The sequence below is a fragment of the Onychostruthus taczanowskii genome, unplaced genomic scaffold (assembly GCF_017590055.1).
Source record: "Onychostruthus taczanowskii isolate IOZ18803 unplaced genomic scaffold, ASM1759005v1 scaffold68, whole genome shotgun sequence".
Taxonomy (NCBI): Eukaryota; Metazoa; Chordata; class Aves; order Passeriformes; family Passeridae; genus Onychostruthus; species Onychostruthus taczanowskii.
In genome coordinates this window covers 63,782-81,293 of record NW_024504566.1, presented here as the reverse complement: position 1 = coordinate 81,293, position 17,512 = coordinate 63,782, and the positions used below count along the sequence as shown (strand labels likewise).

Below are 17,512 nucleotides of genomic sequence, written 5' to 3'. Positions count from 1 at the left end.
AGGACACTTAGAAAATAAAATAGTTTATATTTACAGAAATGAGAAATTAAAGGACTTGCTGGTCCTACCAGTTATCCTTCACTACCTAAAAGGCAGGAAAATTTTGAATCACAACATAGCTGAATTTTCTGAGCAATAACAGAGGTTGAAAGCATTTGCTGTGAGTGTATTGAGACTACAGAAATATGCTTATTTCTTGACAGAAGATGTCATTAATTTGTTCATTCAGGAGAGAAACAATACTGTGTGCACTATTAAAAACAGATATTTATGGCACTGTGGCACTTAGTGTTTTAGCTGTGTTTGTGAGCTCCTTTACACTTTGTCTGGGGAATCTTTCACGTGCCCTAGGAACAAGCCAGAGACTCCAGGCATCTGGGCAGCAGCAGGATGGTAAGGAATGGCAGAGGGAGTGACAAATTGCCCAGCTCCACTCAGGAAGCCAGGATTAACCATTGCACTTTTGAGGCACCCAGACACTTCCATCAGAGGTGTTTACAGAGTCCTGGCATCACCTGACCTCCAGGGCAATACTGGGCCATGGACCTCCTGATTGTCTCTTCCAGCAAAGATTACGTGTGTCATCTCTGTATCATCTCCTGAAAGGTGTTGGGATGGAGGGTGCCTTGCCCTACGCTCCAGGATGAATCCCTTGGCATGACTGCTGCTGCCCATGCCAGGCTAAGGAATACTGATGTCTCCCCACACCTTCCCCTACACCTCAGGAGTAGAGGAAATTGTAGATTCTCAAGTTCCACACTGACCCCATTTTCACTGGTTTTTGCCATTGTTGAGCTGCTCAAATATCTCAGAACACAGGAGTAAAAGGAAGTTTTCAAATAAAGAATTATAAGCACGATAGGAAACTACCACTGGGAAAGGCATAAAAATTCAAAAAAAAGTTAAAACAACTCAAACTATTTCCTTTTATCCCCATGGCCTTAACTTCTGCATGATTTAGATCAATGCTATTACAAGGTTGCTGAGATGTTAAACCCCAGCTATTCTGATAACTTGCCAGTTTATCAGAGTTCAATTAGTTTGGGACAGCCTAAACCCTGTAGACTTTGGCATCTTGCCCACGGCTACACACATTTTAAACCACAACTACCCTGTCTTATGCAACAGCGGAGAAATATCACAGCTGCAGGAATATAAGAAGGGTAAGGTTTCCAAAGGTGAAAGGCTTTCTTTGACAGTAGCGTTAAAAGGTTTAAGTGGGTTCACATACTCCAGTGCCAGGCCCAGTCAAAGAAGAAAAAATTGTTGGAAAAAGAGAAGGCGGCAATCACTGAGGAGAGGAAATAAGGAAGTGGCTCAGGAAACAGGTAACATCTAACACTGAATTAGCAGATTTAGTCACAATCAAAGAAGGATTTGATGTTTGTCATCTAACCAAATCAAAAATTTTGACAGTCTTGTAAAACCTGCAAGTGCAAGACATCCTGTAACCATTTGACATTCAAGTGAACATTTATGAAGGGACAGATTACTTTCTTACTAGGGAGATCCTTGCGCCTTGATTTTTAAGATCTGCAGTGCTCATTACCAGTGAAAAGATATAATTTTATATGGGCCTTGGATTATTCACCATGTAACTGTATAAGGTTTTAATTTTTTTATAATTTTCATTTTTAGCAATCAAAAAGTGCTAAGTGGGAATGGGGCAAGTAGTATAATAAGGATTATTGGGGATGTAAAGGACACATGCTGAGACCCAAAAGATGAAATTCATGCACTGAAATAGGAAAGATCATTGAAACTGGGGGCAGGAGAAATGTGTAATTAATTATTTGAATTTGGAATGTTTTAAATGCTGTCCCATAACTTGAATGGCTCTTAACTTGAAAAATCAGGCCATTAATTTCTTCCCATTACCACCACACCATGGGTGGAAAGGGACTACTTCTATAATTGTTGACACAATATCATTCTTTCACATTTCTTCCTAAGCGTCCTCTGTTTAAACTGGACTTGTAGGTAAATTCACATGTATGCAAGTAGTCTGACCACTGGACCAAATGCTTTGCAAATTAGGCACATATCCATATCTTGATGAATGATAAGATAACCAATAGAGCTTTGTATTACAATAATTACAGAGTAGATTCTTGTTTCTATCATTATCTTCACTCAAACAATAAGTAGCTCATTAGAAATTGAATTAGCAGTGAGAAACCAAGGACCTGATCATGGATTTAATGATGATGCACCCTCTGACAGGAGTAAATTAAATAGCTCCCTGATTGTCAGTTCTCTTATCACAGGATGGCAACAGTTTTGTGCGTGTGAATCATGATTCTATTAGGAGATGTAACAAAATCATCTATGAAAGGGTCCTGTGGAAAGTGCTAGTTGGGGTGGGAATACAAATTGTGTTGTAGGCAGCACTGCGCCTAAGAGAGCAGTTCCTTCCTTCCTTCCTTCCTTCCTTCCTTCCTTCCTTCCTTCCTTCCTTCCTTCCTTTAGCTGTATTATCCTTAAAATTCAGTGACCTCTTTGGGTGCAAGCGTGCTGCTTGTGGAAAGTGCTAGTTGGGGTGGTATCTCAAATTGTGTTGTAGGCAGCACTGCGCCTAAGAGAGCAGTTCCTTCCTTCCTTCCTTCCTTCCTTCCTTCCTTCCTTCCTTCCTTCCTCTAGCTGTATTATACCTAAAATTCAGTGACCTCTTTGGGTGCAAGCGTGCTGCTTCTGTGCTCAGCAGGAACATGCATAAGCACACACATGGAGTACCTGATCCTGCTTATTTCGGGAAATTCTGTATAGAGCCTACACATACATCAACAAAGCAGTAGTATTACATCCTCAGGGGAGTCTGATTTAAAACTAAATAAGGAATATCTCCAGATGTCCCCTGAGCACTGAAGTAACTTGGATTCTTTCACGCACTTGCGCTACTCTTTTCATCAAATGACACAATTACCTTCTAGAAGGTCAGCAACACCAGCCAGCAGCACATAATCTCATGCATCTGATCTAAACCACAAAAAATAAAAATTTTATATTATTTTGCTTTAAATGTGAAGAAAAAAAAAAAAAAAGCAAACTTTAAGTCAGTGAAAAATTCCTTTTTTCATTATACCCTGTGTCCAAGAGCATTTCTCATCATAGTTAAAACAACCAGGGAAATTCATTGACACCGTGTAGGGGCACTGTTATCAATTTTACTACTAATTTTAGCTTTAAGCAAAGTCTGGGTGAAATCTAAATTAATAAGTGGATTTTATTCCCACATCTTTCACATTATGCTTTGGAGCCTTTGCAGCATTCCCTTGATTAATTTTACTTAATAATAGTAGGCTGAAAATATCTCCCTGGGGTAACTAGAAAATACCTATATTCAGACAGTCCATGTCGAGAACAGATTTGCTAACAGCACTTCAGAAGAAACCCATACCTACTTCCAGGATTCCCCCAAAAATTAGCAATTCTCAAGCACTCATGTAATTATTGGTAAGCCCAGGACATTGCCTCCAGATTTGTGACCACAGGAAACATCAAACTCTAAAGTCAGACTGAGTCCTCTCTCCCTAAGCCCCAGCTTTCTGGCAGCACATCACCAGCAGATGTAGACTGCCAGAAGATCTGCTCAGCAATTGGTTCAGGAACCAGCTGGAGTTATGGGCTCCAGAAAGCTTAGTTTTCCTCTGGATCCTTTGGCAATAACAGAAGGGATTGTGAGAAGCATGCATGCTCTTTCCTCACCTTCCAGTTACTACTTCTCCCTTTTTTATTATATATCCATGCACATAGAAAACGTGGTTCTGGGTACCGTGTTGTGCAGCTACTATAAACATAATATTCAGGGGTAGCTTTGGGACCATTACGTGTTTGTGAGGTCTCTTTGTGAAGTCTCCATCTGACAACATGTCACTACTGGATGCATTTTAATTGCTGTCCCAGTCATTTGTGAACTCAACATGCTACATCTGAATCAGCAACAGTGTGTGCTTTCAGGTATAAATATTATAATAAATAACAGCAATAATGCTAAATCTCTGGACAAGGGGCAGAGGGACCTTGGAAGGCCATGTAGGGCAGAAGGAGCATCTGTTTTCCTCTCCTAACTTCCCTTCTACTGCCAGCCTGACCTTACTGAAGTCCTGGGACTTCTCTACAGACAATCCCCTGGCAGAGAGACTCTGCACTGAGGGAGCACTGCACTAAGGGCACGAGGACTGCTGCCCTGAAGCCCAGGGACTCTGCACATCTCTCCTCATGTCCCTCCTCACTGAGGGGCAGTACTCTCACTAATCCCATGGTGCAATGGCTCTGTTGGGTACCACTATTTTGCCAGCAATGTTCATTCAGTGCAAAGACCTGGCACATCTGCAGTTCCCAGAGTGCTGGCACATCGTGTAGCCAAGCACTGAGGGGGACTGAGAGCGTGCTTTCTGTGTTAGAAGTGCAGATTCTGAGCTCGGTCACCACACATGATAAATGTCATAGCTGAAGGTATAACCTGATAGAGGTTTTCCTCTGTTCATTTTTATAAGATAAGGGGATAATGACCCATAGTATGTACAGGTAGGATAATGCAGTTTGCTCTGTCTTATTCATGTCTCTGATGGGCATTAGAAGTTCCAGAAGAAGAAAAATAGTTTGAACAAAGCTTTCAAAAGGAGTGACTTGTTTAGGAGAAGTTAACTTTCTATGTACTTACGTCTAATACGACAACAAAATTTGATTATATTGAAAGAACTAGCCACTATCTTTTTAAAGAGATAATTGGTCTATCTCTGAAGCATGTTATGTTAGTGAAGCTTATTCACACAGATTCTGCACAATAGAGTATTTCTTTATATATTAGCAAGTTATATATATATATGTACATGTATGTATGTATGTAATTGACTCTGTCAGGATCACATTAATGTTCATTAAATATTAAATTAATAAATGTCCCATCAGGAAATACAAACCTGCTTATACACATTTCCTTTTTTTTTTTTTTTTCTTTTGTCGACATTTGATTTTCTTCTTTTTAAAATAAAAAAATGTGGGCATTTTAGCATGAATGGCCACAGATAGCCTGACCAGAGAAAGCAAGATAAGCAGAAAGTCAAATTTATCTTCCCTGATTTATAGTAAGTTTTGTTCACTGAATCTTGGCACTTGACCTTGGCTTGGATTCTGCTTCACTGTCTCTGCGTCCCACTCATGTTGCTGTCTGTGATGGAGTGAGTGGTCTTCCAGCAAAGAGGGCTCTGAAGCATCAGCTAATTAGAATTTCAGCCTTCAGAAACATTTGACAAATTACAATAAATTTTGGTAGATCAGCAAGGCATTTCTAAATTGTTTCCCTTTGCTGGTTTGCAAAGCACATGGTGTGCAAAGTGTTTGCCCTTCTGCTCTTGGTAGCCAACTGACCTGCATGCAGACAGGGCTCCAGACTAACTGCAGAACCTGCTGCCTTTGCCTGGGGAAGAGAGCGCTGCTGGAGGGAATAAAGCAGAGAGATGGTGCAAAGAGCAGGCAGGAAGGTAAAGCGCAGAAGGGCAGAGGATGGGGATCTGGTGGGGAATCCAGCTGGGACAGCAAACGGGGAGTGGTTGTAAGGGAAACAGATGGGAAGAAAGGCAGATGGGAGATTAGGATTCAAACACATAGCAACCTAAACTTTTTTAAATCAGATGGTCATGGAAAAATGTAGTTTGCTTCCAGTCACTCCTAGAGATTGAGCTGGATGATCTCAAGAATTCCCTCACAACAAATATTACTTTTTGTTTAGCATCAGCCCTTCAAATTGCAAGTGTTTCACTCTACAGTGTATATGATCAAAGAGTTACCTTAACTAGGCAAAGATGATTGCAGAAAAAAAATGTACATAAAATCAGATCCCCATGAGAACCCAACAGAAAGGTAATTTATTTATTTAAGGGGCTATATACGAAATGCTACAAATAGGATTAGATTTTTGAAATCAGTATTTTTAAAATTTAAATCTTACATTGCTATTTGTATATAAAATTCTGTAGCTACTATAGAAAAATTCACATATGGGAATTTAGAACCAAAAGATCTATAATAACTTTAATAATTTTTTTTTAAAAAACAGGAAAAACAAAATCAAAACAAACAACCACAGAGAAGAAACTTCTTTAAAGAAACAGCAGGAAAAAATAATTTCAGAGTGGATGACAAATTCATAGAGCAGATAAAGCAGCACATGAGGAATCCACATTTTCTAGGCCAAGGCTCTGAATTAACTTTAGAAGATGGAGCCAGGAAGCAGCAAAGAGGATAAAATGAACCATGTGTCCTGGAATAATTAGATAATTCTCTGACACAGCCCACGCACTTTGGCTGGTTCAGGCCTGTTTCATGGCTGGTTCCCTGTTTTCCAATGTCCCTCACTCTGGTCTAAGTTCCTCTGCAACCACAAGCAGATGTTCTCTAGACTAAAATTCAGAATGAAGAAACTAAGTTATATTGAAAGGTTTAAATAACTAGTGGGGTCATTAGCAATCTGCCCAGAGTTGATGATGCTTTGGAGATGCTTTGAGAGCAGATTCATAAGCATGAAGTGGGAAGGAGGAATCATTTTCTAGATCTAAATACACCACAGACTGTGCTCTTAAAACATCTCTGCACGTTCATGGGGAAAAAAGGCAAGGGAAAACAGCACAGCTACGTGATTATTTCCCAAGATGTTATACTCATAAAAATGTTCATTTGTCATTGTGATGATTTATTGTGCTCTTCACTTGGAGCTCTTGTCAGTCCACAAGAGCTATTTCACTAATTTACAACTGTGTCAAATCAAAGTTTTACAGATCTGTCATTTTATCCAGATTATTTTTAGTGCAGGTGTTGTGCTTACACAGAAGGAAGCAGCAATATATTGTGATCAAAGAGGACTTGAAAGTCCAGAGTGCCAACATAAGCTCTCCATCAGGTGCTAGCTGACTCATTGGCTTTTAATGTGTAACTAAGGACTAGCAATCGAGGCAGCAGTTGATAAGGCTCTCACTGAAGTTAACAGGAATGAACAAATGCTATCCGAATGAATACTGATGCTGACTCAGTTAACACTGCTAAAGCATTAGGGAATGTTATGATGTATCAGCATCTCTCTCATTTCTGCGGATTAAATCACTGCAGGACCTACGGGTTCCTTTGCCCTCAGTTCCGCTCTGCCGCGCCCGGACCCCGCTACACCCCTGGCAGCCGCTCTGGACGCCTCACAGCCCAAGAGGCAGCACCGCAGAGGAGAGGCCGTGCGGGGCCGTGCGGAGCGGTGCGGAGCGGTGCGGTGCGGGGCCGTGCGGGGCCGTGCTTTGTGCAGCGGAGCCCCCGCTGCGCCCCCGCCCGGCCCGCCCCGGCCCGCCCCGGCCTCCGGGCGGCCAATGCACGGGCGGGGAGGAACAGCCGGGGAAGGAGCCGGGGAAAACATCAATCCCAACTTTCTCACCTTGCCGGGAAGCGAGCGCTCCCGGTGCGTGCCCTCCTGCCGCCCTCCCTGCCAGCCCAGCCTCCCCGGGAGAGCCGTCCGACGGCCCGGGCTCGCCCCTCGAGTTGTCCCCTGTCCCTGGAGGGGCAGAAACCCGAGTAGGGGGTGCCCTGCTGCAGTCCCCCTCGGTCCCCGCTGCCCGGGGCGGGCCGCGGGCAGGGGCGGCAGCGAGTCGGGGCTGGATGCGGCTGCCATGGGGCACGGGGCTCCCCTCGGACCGTGCCTGCTGCGGGCAGTGCTGCTGCTCGCCCTCTGCCCCGCCGCCGGCAGCACCTGGATGTGAGTAGCCGGGGGTCGGGGTGGGAGGGCTGCGCGGAGCCCGTCCCCTCGTGTCCGTCGAGGCCCGGCGCTGACGGGCGGCTGCCTCCGCAGGTGGCTGGGCATCGCCGCCGCCGGCGGGCCCGAGAAGCCGGGCTGCGCCAGCCCTCCGCTGAGCCGCCGGCAGCAGGACCTGTGCGAGCAGAAGCCGGAGCTGATGCCCGCGATCCGGGAGGGAGCGCGCCTGGGCCTCCAGGAGTGCCGCAGCCAGTTCCGACACGAGCGCTGGGACTGCCGCTCGCCGCCCGCCGCCCGCCGCGGCACCGCCGGCCCCGCCGCCTTCGGGCAGCAGCTCAGCAGCGGTGAGTGAGCGCCCGGGGGCCCGGGGCTGCCCCGGGACAGTGGGTTTGCGAGGCCAGGAGCCCCGCAGGGACCGTCCGTGCGTCCCGTCCGCGGAGCCGGACAGAGCCGGCGGGCTCCCCGCCGCCGTCCCGGGAGGTACCACGGGCACGCGAAATGCACCGAGCGCACCAAACCTGCCCTTGTCTTTGCAGCGTCGTTGTTTCTTCTTGTCATTTTCGTGCAGTACGTCCGTGGATGACACTGCCCGTAGGTAGAGCCACTTAACTATATTGAAATACTGTTCTTAGACTTATGTTGGGTTTATCCCCTTGTGTCATAGTTACTGAATAAGTGGGCTTGTGACATATTATTTCAGAAAGGTCACTTGCAGGTAAAAATGTCTACTTAGGGCACTAAATACAATGTGAAATGCTTTAAAATATATAATATGTGCTCAGTTATGTGATATTTATCAGCACAGTGAAACCAAAGATGCTTTCTTTTGCATAAAATAATTATGAAATTGCTGGAATTTCCACTGAAACAAGGATGAGTTTTTTGTATCAAATGTCGTGCCAAAGCTTTCCTGCAAGGATCCTGAAACTTTTTTTTTAGCTCCCTGGTCACTGATTGTGTGATGGATGTGATTTTAAGTATTGTGGTACTTCAGTTAGTGTTCATACAATCTTCACTTTGTACTAAAGCAGTGTAAAACCCAAAAGTTTTAATAATGAAAACATAAATTGAGGAATAAAAAGTGGGGCATATTCCAAAAAGGAAAGGGTAGAAAAAGAAGATGGAGCCATATGTGTATTAGTCCTTCTGTTCAACAGGAAGGACTGTTCCTGAAGACCCACAAATGAGTGCCACTGTTCACCCACAAAGATTCACTAGTGTGTACTGTGGAAGCCTTTTATGATGGCACCGGCACCACAGACTGATACAAACAGGAGAAACAAACCAGAATTTTCCTGCCCATGAGCAGAAATATCAGACTGAAAATAAATAATTTTCACCACAGTGAAAATTGGCCCATTTCAGTAAAATTTCAGCTACATGTATTGACCACTCAATGATATTCAATTTGCTTAGAGTATGCCTTACTTAACACAGTAATGTGTTAAATGTGGCTGGGTGCCACGTTGTGCCAGAAGTTTCAGAGAATGGGACAGGCGTAAGAAGCCAGTCTAACAGCCTTTCATGCTGCTCTCTCCTATGGCCAGCTTATTCTAGGAAAAGCACATGGCCTAAATATCTTTGTGCTGATTTCTGCCTCGTTTAAGACTTTTGGGAATCTTTGCAACCTTTGTGAATTAGAAGAACACCAATGTTTGCTAAATTTAGCATGAGGTAAGATTTGGCCCTGTACCAAAGTAACCTGGGATCATGATATCTTCTCTGAGATTTAGACTGACCTTTTCTTCTTCAAATCCATCTGAATAGTGAAAAGCGGAGTGGAGAGTAAGGAGTTTGGAATGTGGTTAGTTTGGAGTTTGATTCTTTATTTATTATTTGGCTTGAAAATTTCTGTGGCAAATAAAATTCCTAATCAGATTTAGAAAGAAGTTACCAAAAATTTTATGGTACCAGTAGTGAGAAGCAGCATCATTAATAGCATGGCCACGGGAAGAGGCCGTGCCCTGAAGTCGTGTTGGGGTATGAACATCCACTGCTTTGAACAAGCTCACACTACAGGCCAAGCTGTGATGACGTTAAACGTGTAACTGTTCCCTTTTAACAATCGTCGAGTAGCCCAGCCAGGAGGGTGATCAGAGGCAGTGATGGAGTAACGTTTGCTGTGCAGGCACCAAGGAGACGGCGTTCATCGCGGCGGTGACGGCGGCGGGGCTCGTGCACTCGGTGACGCGCTCGTGCAGCGCGGGGAACGTGACCGAGTGCTCCTGCGATGTCACCCTGCGGCACGGCGGCTCGGCCAGCGAGGGCTGGCACTGGGGCGGCTGCTCTGACGACATCCACTATGGAATGGCCTTCAGCAGAAAGTTCCTGGACGTGCCTTTCAAGAATGCAACAGGCAAGAGCGGGAGCGGGCTGGTGGCGATGAACCTGCACAACAACGAGGCTGGGAGGCAGGTAGGTGTCACTCAGGTGTGGCAGCAGCCACTCCATCACCTTCATTGACAAAATGACATCAGGCAAAGGAGGTGGCGCCTTGGCTGCAGGTATTCATGGGGCCAGTGGCAAGAACAGCAGTAACATCACCAAAGAAACATGTACAAACTCACAATCAGAGCTGGTTTTAACCAACTAATTTCAGTATGTTAAAATAACATCCACAAAATAAGTAATAGATCTGCAGTGCTAAATAGTAAATTTATCTTAATTAGATATTTGATATTCAGGTACAAACTTGAAATAGTCCTGTTATCATCATAATATGGTATGATTTTTGTCACTGATTATTCTGTTATTATCATGACTTGCATTTATAATTCTCTGTAATACTGAATGAGAAGGCCAGCTGGACACAAGGCCTCATTACTCATCTTGCAGAGTGCAAGTTTAACATTGTTCAGAGGGGAAATCAAGAGTGAATATTTTCTCTAAAAACATGGGATAGAAATGACACCTTCAAAGGAGCTCATTGGTTAGGACATGCATCAAAGAAGTGAAAGGAGACTGATTTTGGATGGCTTTTTTCAGTCCAAAGAACTTCCAACCCAGGGTTGCAGAGGAAAACTGTGTGTTTGGGTGTGTGACATTGGATTCTTGTTCCTGTCCTGCAGAGGGACAGCAGTAAAATGGGGACAGCAATAGCCTGTACAGGAGGATGTGAGCCTGTAATCTAGTGCTTGGAGCTTTCATCTGGAATGGCAGAGATTTGTATTATTTTTCCTTTAAAATTACTTTCTTTGCTTTACCTTGGAGATTTTATCTTTAATGGCTCTCTCTGGGCCCATAATATTTAAATCTGTTCTGCTCAGCTTTAACTAAAGAGGGGGGAAAAGAAAGGGAAAACCTCTGGTTTTGACTACTCATATTGAGGGACTCCATTGTGACTCCAAAATTTCCTGTAGCTGGAAGCAGCATCAGTGGGTTTTACTGTAACCAACTTTCCTATCTGCCATAGACAAGGAATAGCCATAGTAAGCCATCATAAGAGCCATGGTGGTATAACTGAAAATTACTTTAATTTGAAGTAATTTTTACAGGTAATATGTGTTATTTCACTTAAGCTATGTAGTTGGAAAAGAGGAAAATCTTGTAGGTTCCTTCCGATCAAAACCATTCCATGATTCCAGGTGACAAACACCCTTTTTATAACTGAAGTAGTTGAAGCAAACTTTAAACCTAAGTAAAAGCTGAGAACTAAAAGCTATGAGTTTACTGAGATGTCAGTCAGCTAAATCATCTCCAAGGAAAGGTGATTGGTATCTTGTAGTAGGAGATGATAATAAGAGGAACAGAAGATTAAATGATTATTTCCTTAAGGAAAGAGCAAAGGGTCGTTTATCATGTTTGTAGAGTGAGATAGTTAAGGAAGAAATATATATAGCCAGCTTCCATGCATGGATATTTTGTAAGTTAATGGCAAAACGTAGAATAAAGCAAATATTTTGATCACTATCCAGAATGAAAAAGTTTATTGTTGGTACTTGGGATTTCTAGCAGCAATATTATCTGAAGTTTAGCATAACTCTTCCTTTTTGTATTTCCAAATCTTAACTAGGAGTTAAGACCTTCATGTTTTGGGGCTTACAAGAAGGATGTTTTGATATCTTACGGCCTTTTAGTAATAAATACTATCATGTTCCTGGTTTGGTGTCGTGCAAGAGCAGTCTTCCAGGGACAGTACTTCTCTGTTTGTTTGGAGTTAGTAACAGAACTGGTATGTGCAGAATTCTCTTGTTTCTCTCCTATTTCAGTGCAAAATGTTATTTTATACTTCCATATCTCATAGTTATTATATTAACATATAAAAATGCTAAAACTGTCACAGGAGTTGTCCACTAATTCAACTCTCAGAAGGTTCAGAATGGATCCTTAATGTGATACAAGATAAACATTCATCATCCTTTACTGCATTCTTATTCTGCTGCAAGATAAACATTCATCATCCTTTAGCACAGCAATTTTCAGTGTGCTTAGGTGTGCATATGTGAGTTGGGCTCTTCTGCTCCTTAGACAAAAGTATGTGGGGAGTCAGGTACTATGGGTTCATTATCATTGTATTAGTATTATTTTACTGCTGGAAAAATTCTGCTCACTCTTCCACTTGTGGAAATTTATTTGATGTGGGACTTGTTTGGAGAGTTTGTTTTTACTAATACTTGTGGATTGGTAAGAGACTCACCAAGTTTCAAACTGTTCTTAAGTGATGCATCTCTGGGAGGACATGTGCTTGTCTTCATAAATAATCATATTAATTCTACCAGTGTCTGAAATTGGGACATTTGATTGCAGGCATTGGTTCCCGTGACAAAACAAGTACTGGCAGTTCTTGTCTCACAGCTGAGAGCAATGCCTGCAAACAGAAAGCTTAACTTGGACGTGTTAAGCATTAACTGGCATTAGAGTATGCAAACTGTGATTCCACTGACACTCCTTGCCGCCAATCAGTCTCTGCTTTCTGCCCCATCTGTCTGTTCTAGCCACAGATTCCACCCTGTGCTGCTCCCTCTGTTAATTGCACTGGATCAGTGAAAGGAAGGTGGTTGGTTTAAAAGTGATCTTTCTCTCAGGTTAAATTTTTAAAAAGAGCAGTGTTCATCCCTGCACATCACTTGACCCTGCACTTTTGTTGTGCGTGTTGTACCACCAAGGTTGAGTGGCAATAGGGGGAGGAGGAACTGCTGGATGGGCTTGTGGCTGACCACAGTGCTGGTGGACCCAGATGTCACCACACTGCTCTTTTCTCACAAGCTATCAGTCAGTTCCATAACCCACCTAAGAAAGCCTGTCCCAGCTCAGAATGACACATCCATCCACTAGGTCTCTGTAACAGTGATCCTCTGAAGCTCTCCATGGATTTTTGTTTCATACGGAGAATCCTCTCACTATTTAATGAATAACTGAACAGATTCACCATATGAACCTAAAATGTGAAACAGAACACTGGTTGTGTAGTCAGTCTGGAGGTCACGGTCCCAGTAAGTCTGCAGTCACTGTGCACTGCTGAGACACAGGTGTATGCTGCAGCTGTGTCCCACCTGAAGGCCATGTTGGCTCTATAGGTACAATCTTAGGTTTGCTTGCACCATCAGGAGATGCCTAATCCCTAAATTTTGCCATATGTTCAATTACTGGAGCTTCTTCATTGAAGTTCACATGACAGACTGAGATGCAGTAGCATGTTCTGTGATCAGGCAAAGCAAAATGTCACCTCCCTGTGCTGGCAACTTAGAGTATATTGGAGTCCAGGCTTAAAATTTGCCCATTCTAGCAGATGAGAGGCAAAACACTGAATCACATTTGTATTTCTTTCATTCATCTGTTCATTCATACACTGCTAATATATGCCACATTTTTATATTCTGATATCAGTCGAAGAATTCAACATCAGTTTCTGTTCCTGTTTCGAAACACTGTCTCCCTCTACTTTTGTTTAATTCATCCTCAGAGAAAGACTCTGAGTGTCATCTGCTGGGCTACTTGCCCACATGGCCTTCAGCACCTAGCAGGCATGTCCAGAGCTTCCTTTACAATTTCTGGATCCTTCTGCCCTTAGTAAGTACCTTATTGTACTGCAGTGAAAATGAGGATTACATCTGTAACCTTACAAATCTAGTAGCACAATATGATTTAAAACTACTTTGAAATTCTAGTTACTTGACAAAAATAACTTAGCATTCAAAATTGGAAAAATGCTATTAAATCCTCTCTATCTTTAAGTTGTGTGTAAAATTTATCTTTTGATATTGTATTTGATATTCACATTTTATTAGGTCATCTGCCTTCTGACAGACTTTTTGTCTTTGTATTTTAAATTCTCATCTGCCTCAACCACTCTTACATCTTAATGAATCAAATTCTGACTACCCAGTGATTTCATTGTTGACAGATCCTTGAGATATGAGCACGGTCAAGTCTGTCTATTAAAGAGAAACTAGTCTGTGTAGAAGAGATGGTAAGTACCTACCAGTATTAACTAGCAATTGATTTGCTACTAAAAGAGTCTGTGTGTGCTCATGGGTGAGAGTTTGCTTGTTGCAATATTCTTATTTCTTCCAGCAGTGCAGAAAAATCTCCAATTGCAAAAGCAGCCCCCACAGCATGTGGAAGTGTTTCCTGTACAGGAGTACCTCTTTGCCAGGTTTAGTTTGCAAAGGCTAATGGCTCTTCTAGGTCAGGGCATATGCCTGTTCTTTCTTGCTAGTGTTTTTTGTGAATGTCTTGCATATTTGGCTTCCATAGTAACCTCCACCTACAAATCATTCCTGTTTATTCACCAAAGATGTGACTCCAAGCAAACACTTTGATCATGTGTTTTTTTTTTAATGTTTATAGTGTTTTATGCAAATGCCAGCTCAAGACTGAGTCAACACCTTTGGGGCAGAATGTGCCAGGAGGCCTCAATGCCCAGTGAAACCAATGGAGTAACCCTGCTGGACTCATCCCAAACTTCAGTGACCACAGTCATCATGATGAAAAGTCCCAGTTTAGCACATAGAATAGAAGTAGCCCATTTGATTTGCTACATGCCTTGACTGGTTTTGGAATTTTGAGGATGATTTGTGCTGCCTGAGCTACCAATATGGAGTCAGGGACTCGAGTTTTTTCCTGGTCCTGCAGAGGCCAGTGGGGCTTGGTAGGATTGCAGGTATCAGATCTCACTGCAGAATCAAGGCTTAGGAACTGGAACAAATGAAACTACTTTCTCAGGGGAAACCAGAGGAGGATGTTAGATTTTTCTTCTCTTTTTTTAATTCAGTTTCAGAAAGACATAGACTGACAGCAGCTAGTATATAGTATATGTGGAGGCTGAGGGATAAGCAAAGGCTGAGGATGAAATTTAATAAACATCATGTAGTTGGGATGTTGATTTCTTTTTTTTTCCCCCCATGTTTTGGTAAAGCAGTTCCTTAAAAGGGGATTCATTTCAATATGCATTGGCCTTGATGCATGAGGAATTTCAAGACAAACTTACTATGAATTAATTTAAAATCCACACTTACTGTTAAATTTCTCAGTTGCTTTGATTGTGGAAAAAATATAGGGGGAAAGGTTAGTAAAATGGAAGATGGCAACATGGGCTTTCCATACTACTAACCAATGGCCCTTATGAGTCTACAGGATGGCTCCAGAAGATATGTTAATGCAAATGTAAAACAAACCAAAAATTATGATATCTGGTACTGTATCTGTACATGTATGTGTTTTCAGTGCCTTTTTCAAACTCTAATGTGAGGGTTGTCACAAGACTAATTGTATTATTTTATTCTATGACTTTTAGATGTTAGACAAGAAAGTATTGTATGGATTGTCTCCTGAGTGTTTGAGTCAGTCTCAAGATAAAGATATGAGATAAAGGAAGTTACTGCTTGTTTACAGGTTCCAGTTATTTGAGGCTTGATATCCTAAAACTGAGCCAAAACTGTTATGTGTTACAAAAAGCTTGACACAGGCTTTAGATTCCCATTGTTGGTCAGTTACTGTTCAGCCCATCCTTTGCTTCTGCATGGGCATGGGAAAGTAATTCGTCTAAGTATTTAAGAATTCACTTGTTGGCAGGAATTTAATTTAAGTGTTGGCAATAACTGTGGAAACTTTGCTAAAACATTGACAGTAAAAAAAGTACTATGAATGCAGCTACCTACTTGTGATAAATAGAGCCATTATGAAACTGGAAACACTAGGAACTCATACTAGAACTAGTTACATCTCAATTAAAAGAACAGGGTTTAAGACTACAAGTGAGAAGCACCTGAGCTTTACTGCAGATTACCTGAGCTGAAGACACCTCTGCTAAGCCGTAGTGAGTCTTTTGACAGACTTTCTGTGAAGCTTGGAGATGTGGGCGTCTTCCTGCTCTTCCAGCAGTTTGCCCTGAGGTGCCTCTGCCTGTGCTGCTTTGGGTGCTGAGCCACACTGGTTGCCCAGGCACTGTTGTGTGACTTCAGCCATTCCTGTGGCCTTAGTTACAAACAGGGTTGTGAATGTTTAGTGGTCTTCATCGTACCTATAAAGTACCCTTAAAAGGCAACATAACCGGACACTTCTTGCCCAGTGTCTTCCAAAATAGGAGGGGTGCTGTGACCTGCCTTATCCTTGCTTTCCCCTTCTGCTATTCCCCGCTAGACCTTTTTGCCCATAAGAGCCTTTTGCATTCCAGCAGTAGGAGGAGCAATGCAGGACATGTCATTGAGGTATTTAGGATTCTCCAGAATAAAAAGCCATCCAGAAATCACAGCTTTCACTGTTGTGATCAATATTGCTACATTATGGCCATTGCAAACTGCAAATGAAGAGCAAGTCTGAAGATCATGCCTCTCATAGTGGGGGTCCAGGACTGGAAACCTGGTTCCTAACATGTGCTCTGACTTCCCTGTTGTGGAAATGGCAGTGGCAGCTGTAACATTAAATACTTTGAGACCTCTGTGCTACTGATGTCAGGCAGCATTCCTGATGGATGAAAGACCACATCCAAATGTTGTTCTCCCTTTGTTTTCAGGCTGTAGCAAAGCTGATGTCCGTGGATTGCCGTTGTCATGGTGTTTCTGGGTCCTGTGCTGTGAAAACTTGTTGGAAAACCATGTCATCCTTTGAAAAGATTGGCCGGTTTTTAAAGGATAAGTATGAAAACAGCATACAAATATCAGACAGACTGAAAAAAAAGCTACGCAGGAAAGAGAAAAGCCAGAGGAAAATACCAATTGGGAAAGAGGACCTGCTGTATGTGAACAAATCGCCCAATTACTGTGTCGAAGACCAAAAACTGGGGATCCCTGGAACGCAGGGAAGAGAATGCAACCGCACGTCGCAGGGGGCCGAGGGCTGTAACCTGCTGTGCTGCGGGCGCGGGTACAACACCCACGTCGTCCGGCACGTGGAGCGCTGCGAGTGCAAGTTCGTCTGGTGCTGCTACGTGCGCTGCAGGAGGTGCGAGACCATGACCGACGTGCACACCTGCAAGTGAGATGAGGACAGGAAAGAAAGATGGCCAAACCAGCCAGGCTGGGTGGTGCACGCAGCTGCCGCAGCGACAGCAGTCACTGTCACCGTGTGGGATTTCAGAGGGATCAGCCTGGGGGGAACAGGTACTGCCAGACAATGGGTTGCCCAAGCTTGCTGTGACTGAAAGGACAGCTGAGTAAACATCAGGCTGCATGCAGGGACAGCTTAAACAGCAAAAGGACTCCTGATGATGCATTTGAACGTGTTATTCCACAAGCAGAGACAGATGCTAAACTTTTCGAGTATTTAATAGACACAATGTCCTGAAGATCCGTGTGGTGGGTAGGCACACTGGAGAAATCTCAAGATCTCATTAGGCAGAGACTG

At 43.1% G+C, this 17,512-nt stretch overlaps 1 protein-coding gene across 1 annotated transcript; it reads left to right on the top strand.

The window, feature by feature from the left end:
• The first annotated feature begins 7,646 nt into the window (after positions 1-7,646).
• WNT16 (Wnt family member 16) lies at positions 7,647-17,147 on the top strand. The gene is made up of 4 exons (XM_041421049.1): positions 7,647-7,732; positions 7,826-8,073; positions 9,858-10,144; positions 16,683-17,147. Exons 1-4 carry the CDS (start codon positions 7,647-7,649, stop codon positions 17,145-17,147), a joined length of 1,086 nt encoding a protein of 361 aa, XP_041276983.1.
• Positions 17,148-17,512: the final 365 nt, after the last annotated feature.

What these genes read in the sequence shown, in the direction of transcription:
- WNT16 (XM_041421049.1), top strand. Translation starts at nt 7,647, where the DNA reads ATGGGGCACGGGGCTCCCCTCGGACCGTGCCTGCTGCGGGCAGTGCTG. An exon ending in GCCGCCGGCAGCACCTGGAT is followed by an intron (nt 7,733 to 7,825) that starts GTGAGTAGCCGG and finishes CTGCCTCCGCAG; the next exon opens with GTGGCTGGGCATCGCCGCCG. An exon ending in CGGGCAGCAGCTCAGCAGCG is followed by an intron (nt 8,074 to 9,857) that starts GTGAGTGAGCGC and finishes TTTGCTGTGCAG; the next exon opens with GCACCAAGGAGACGGCGTTC.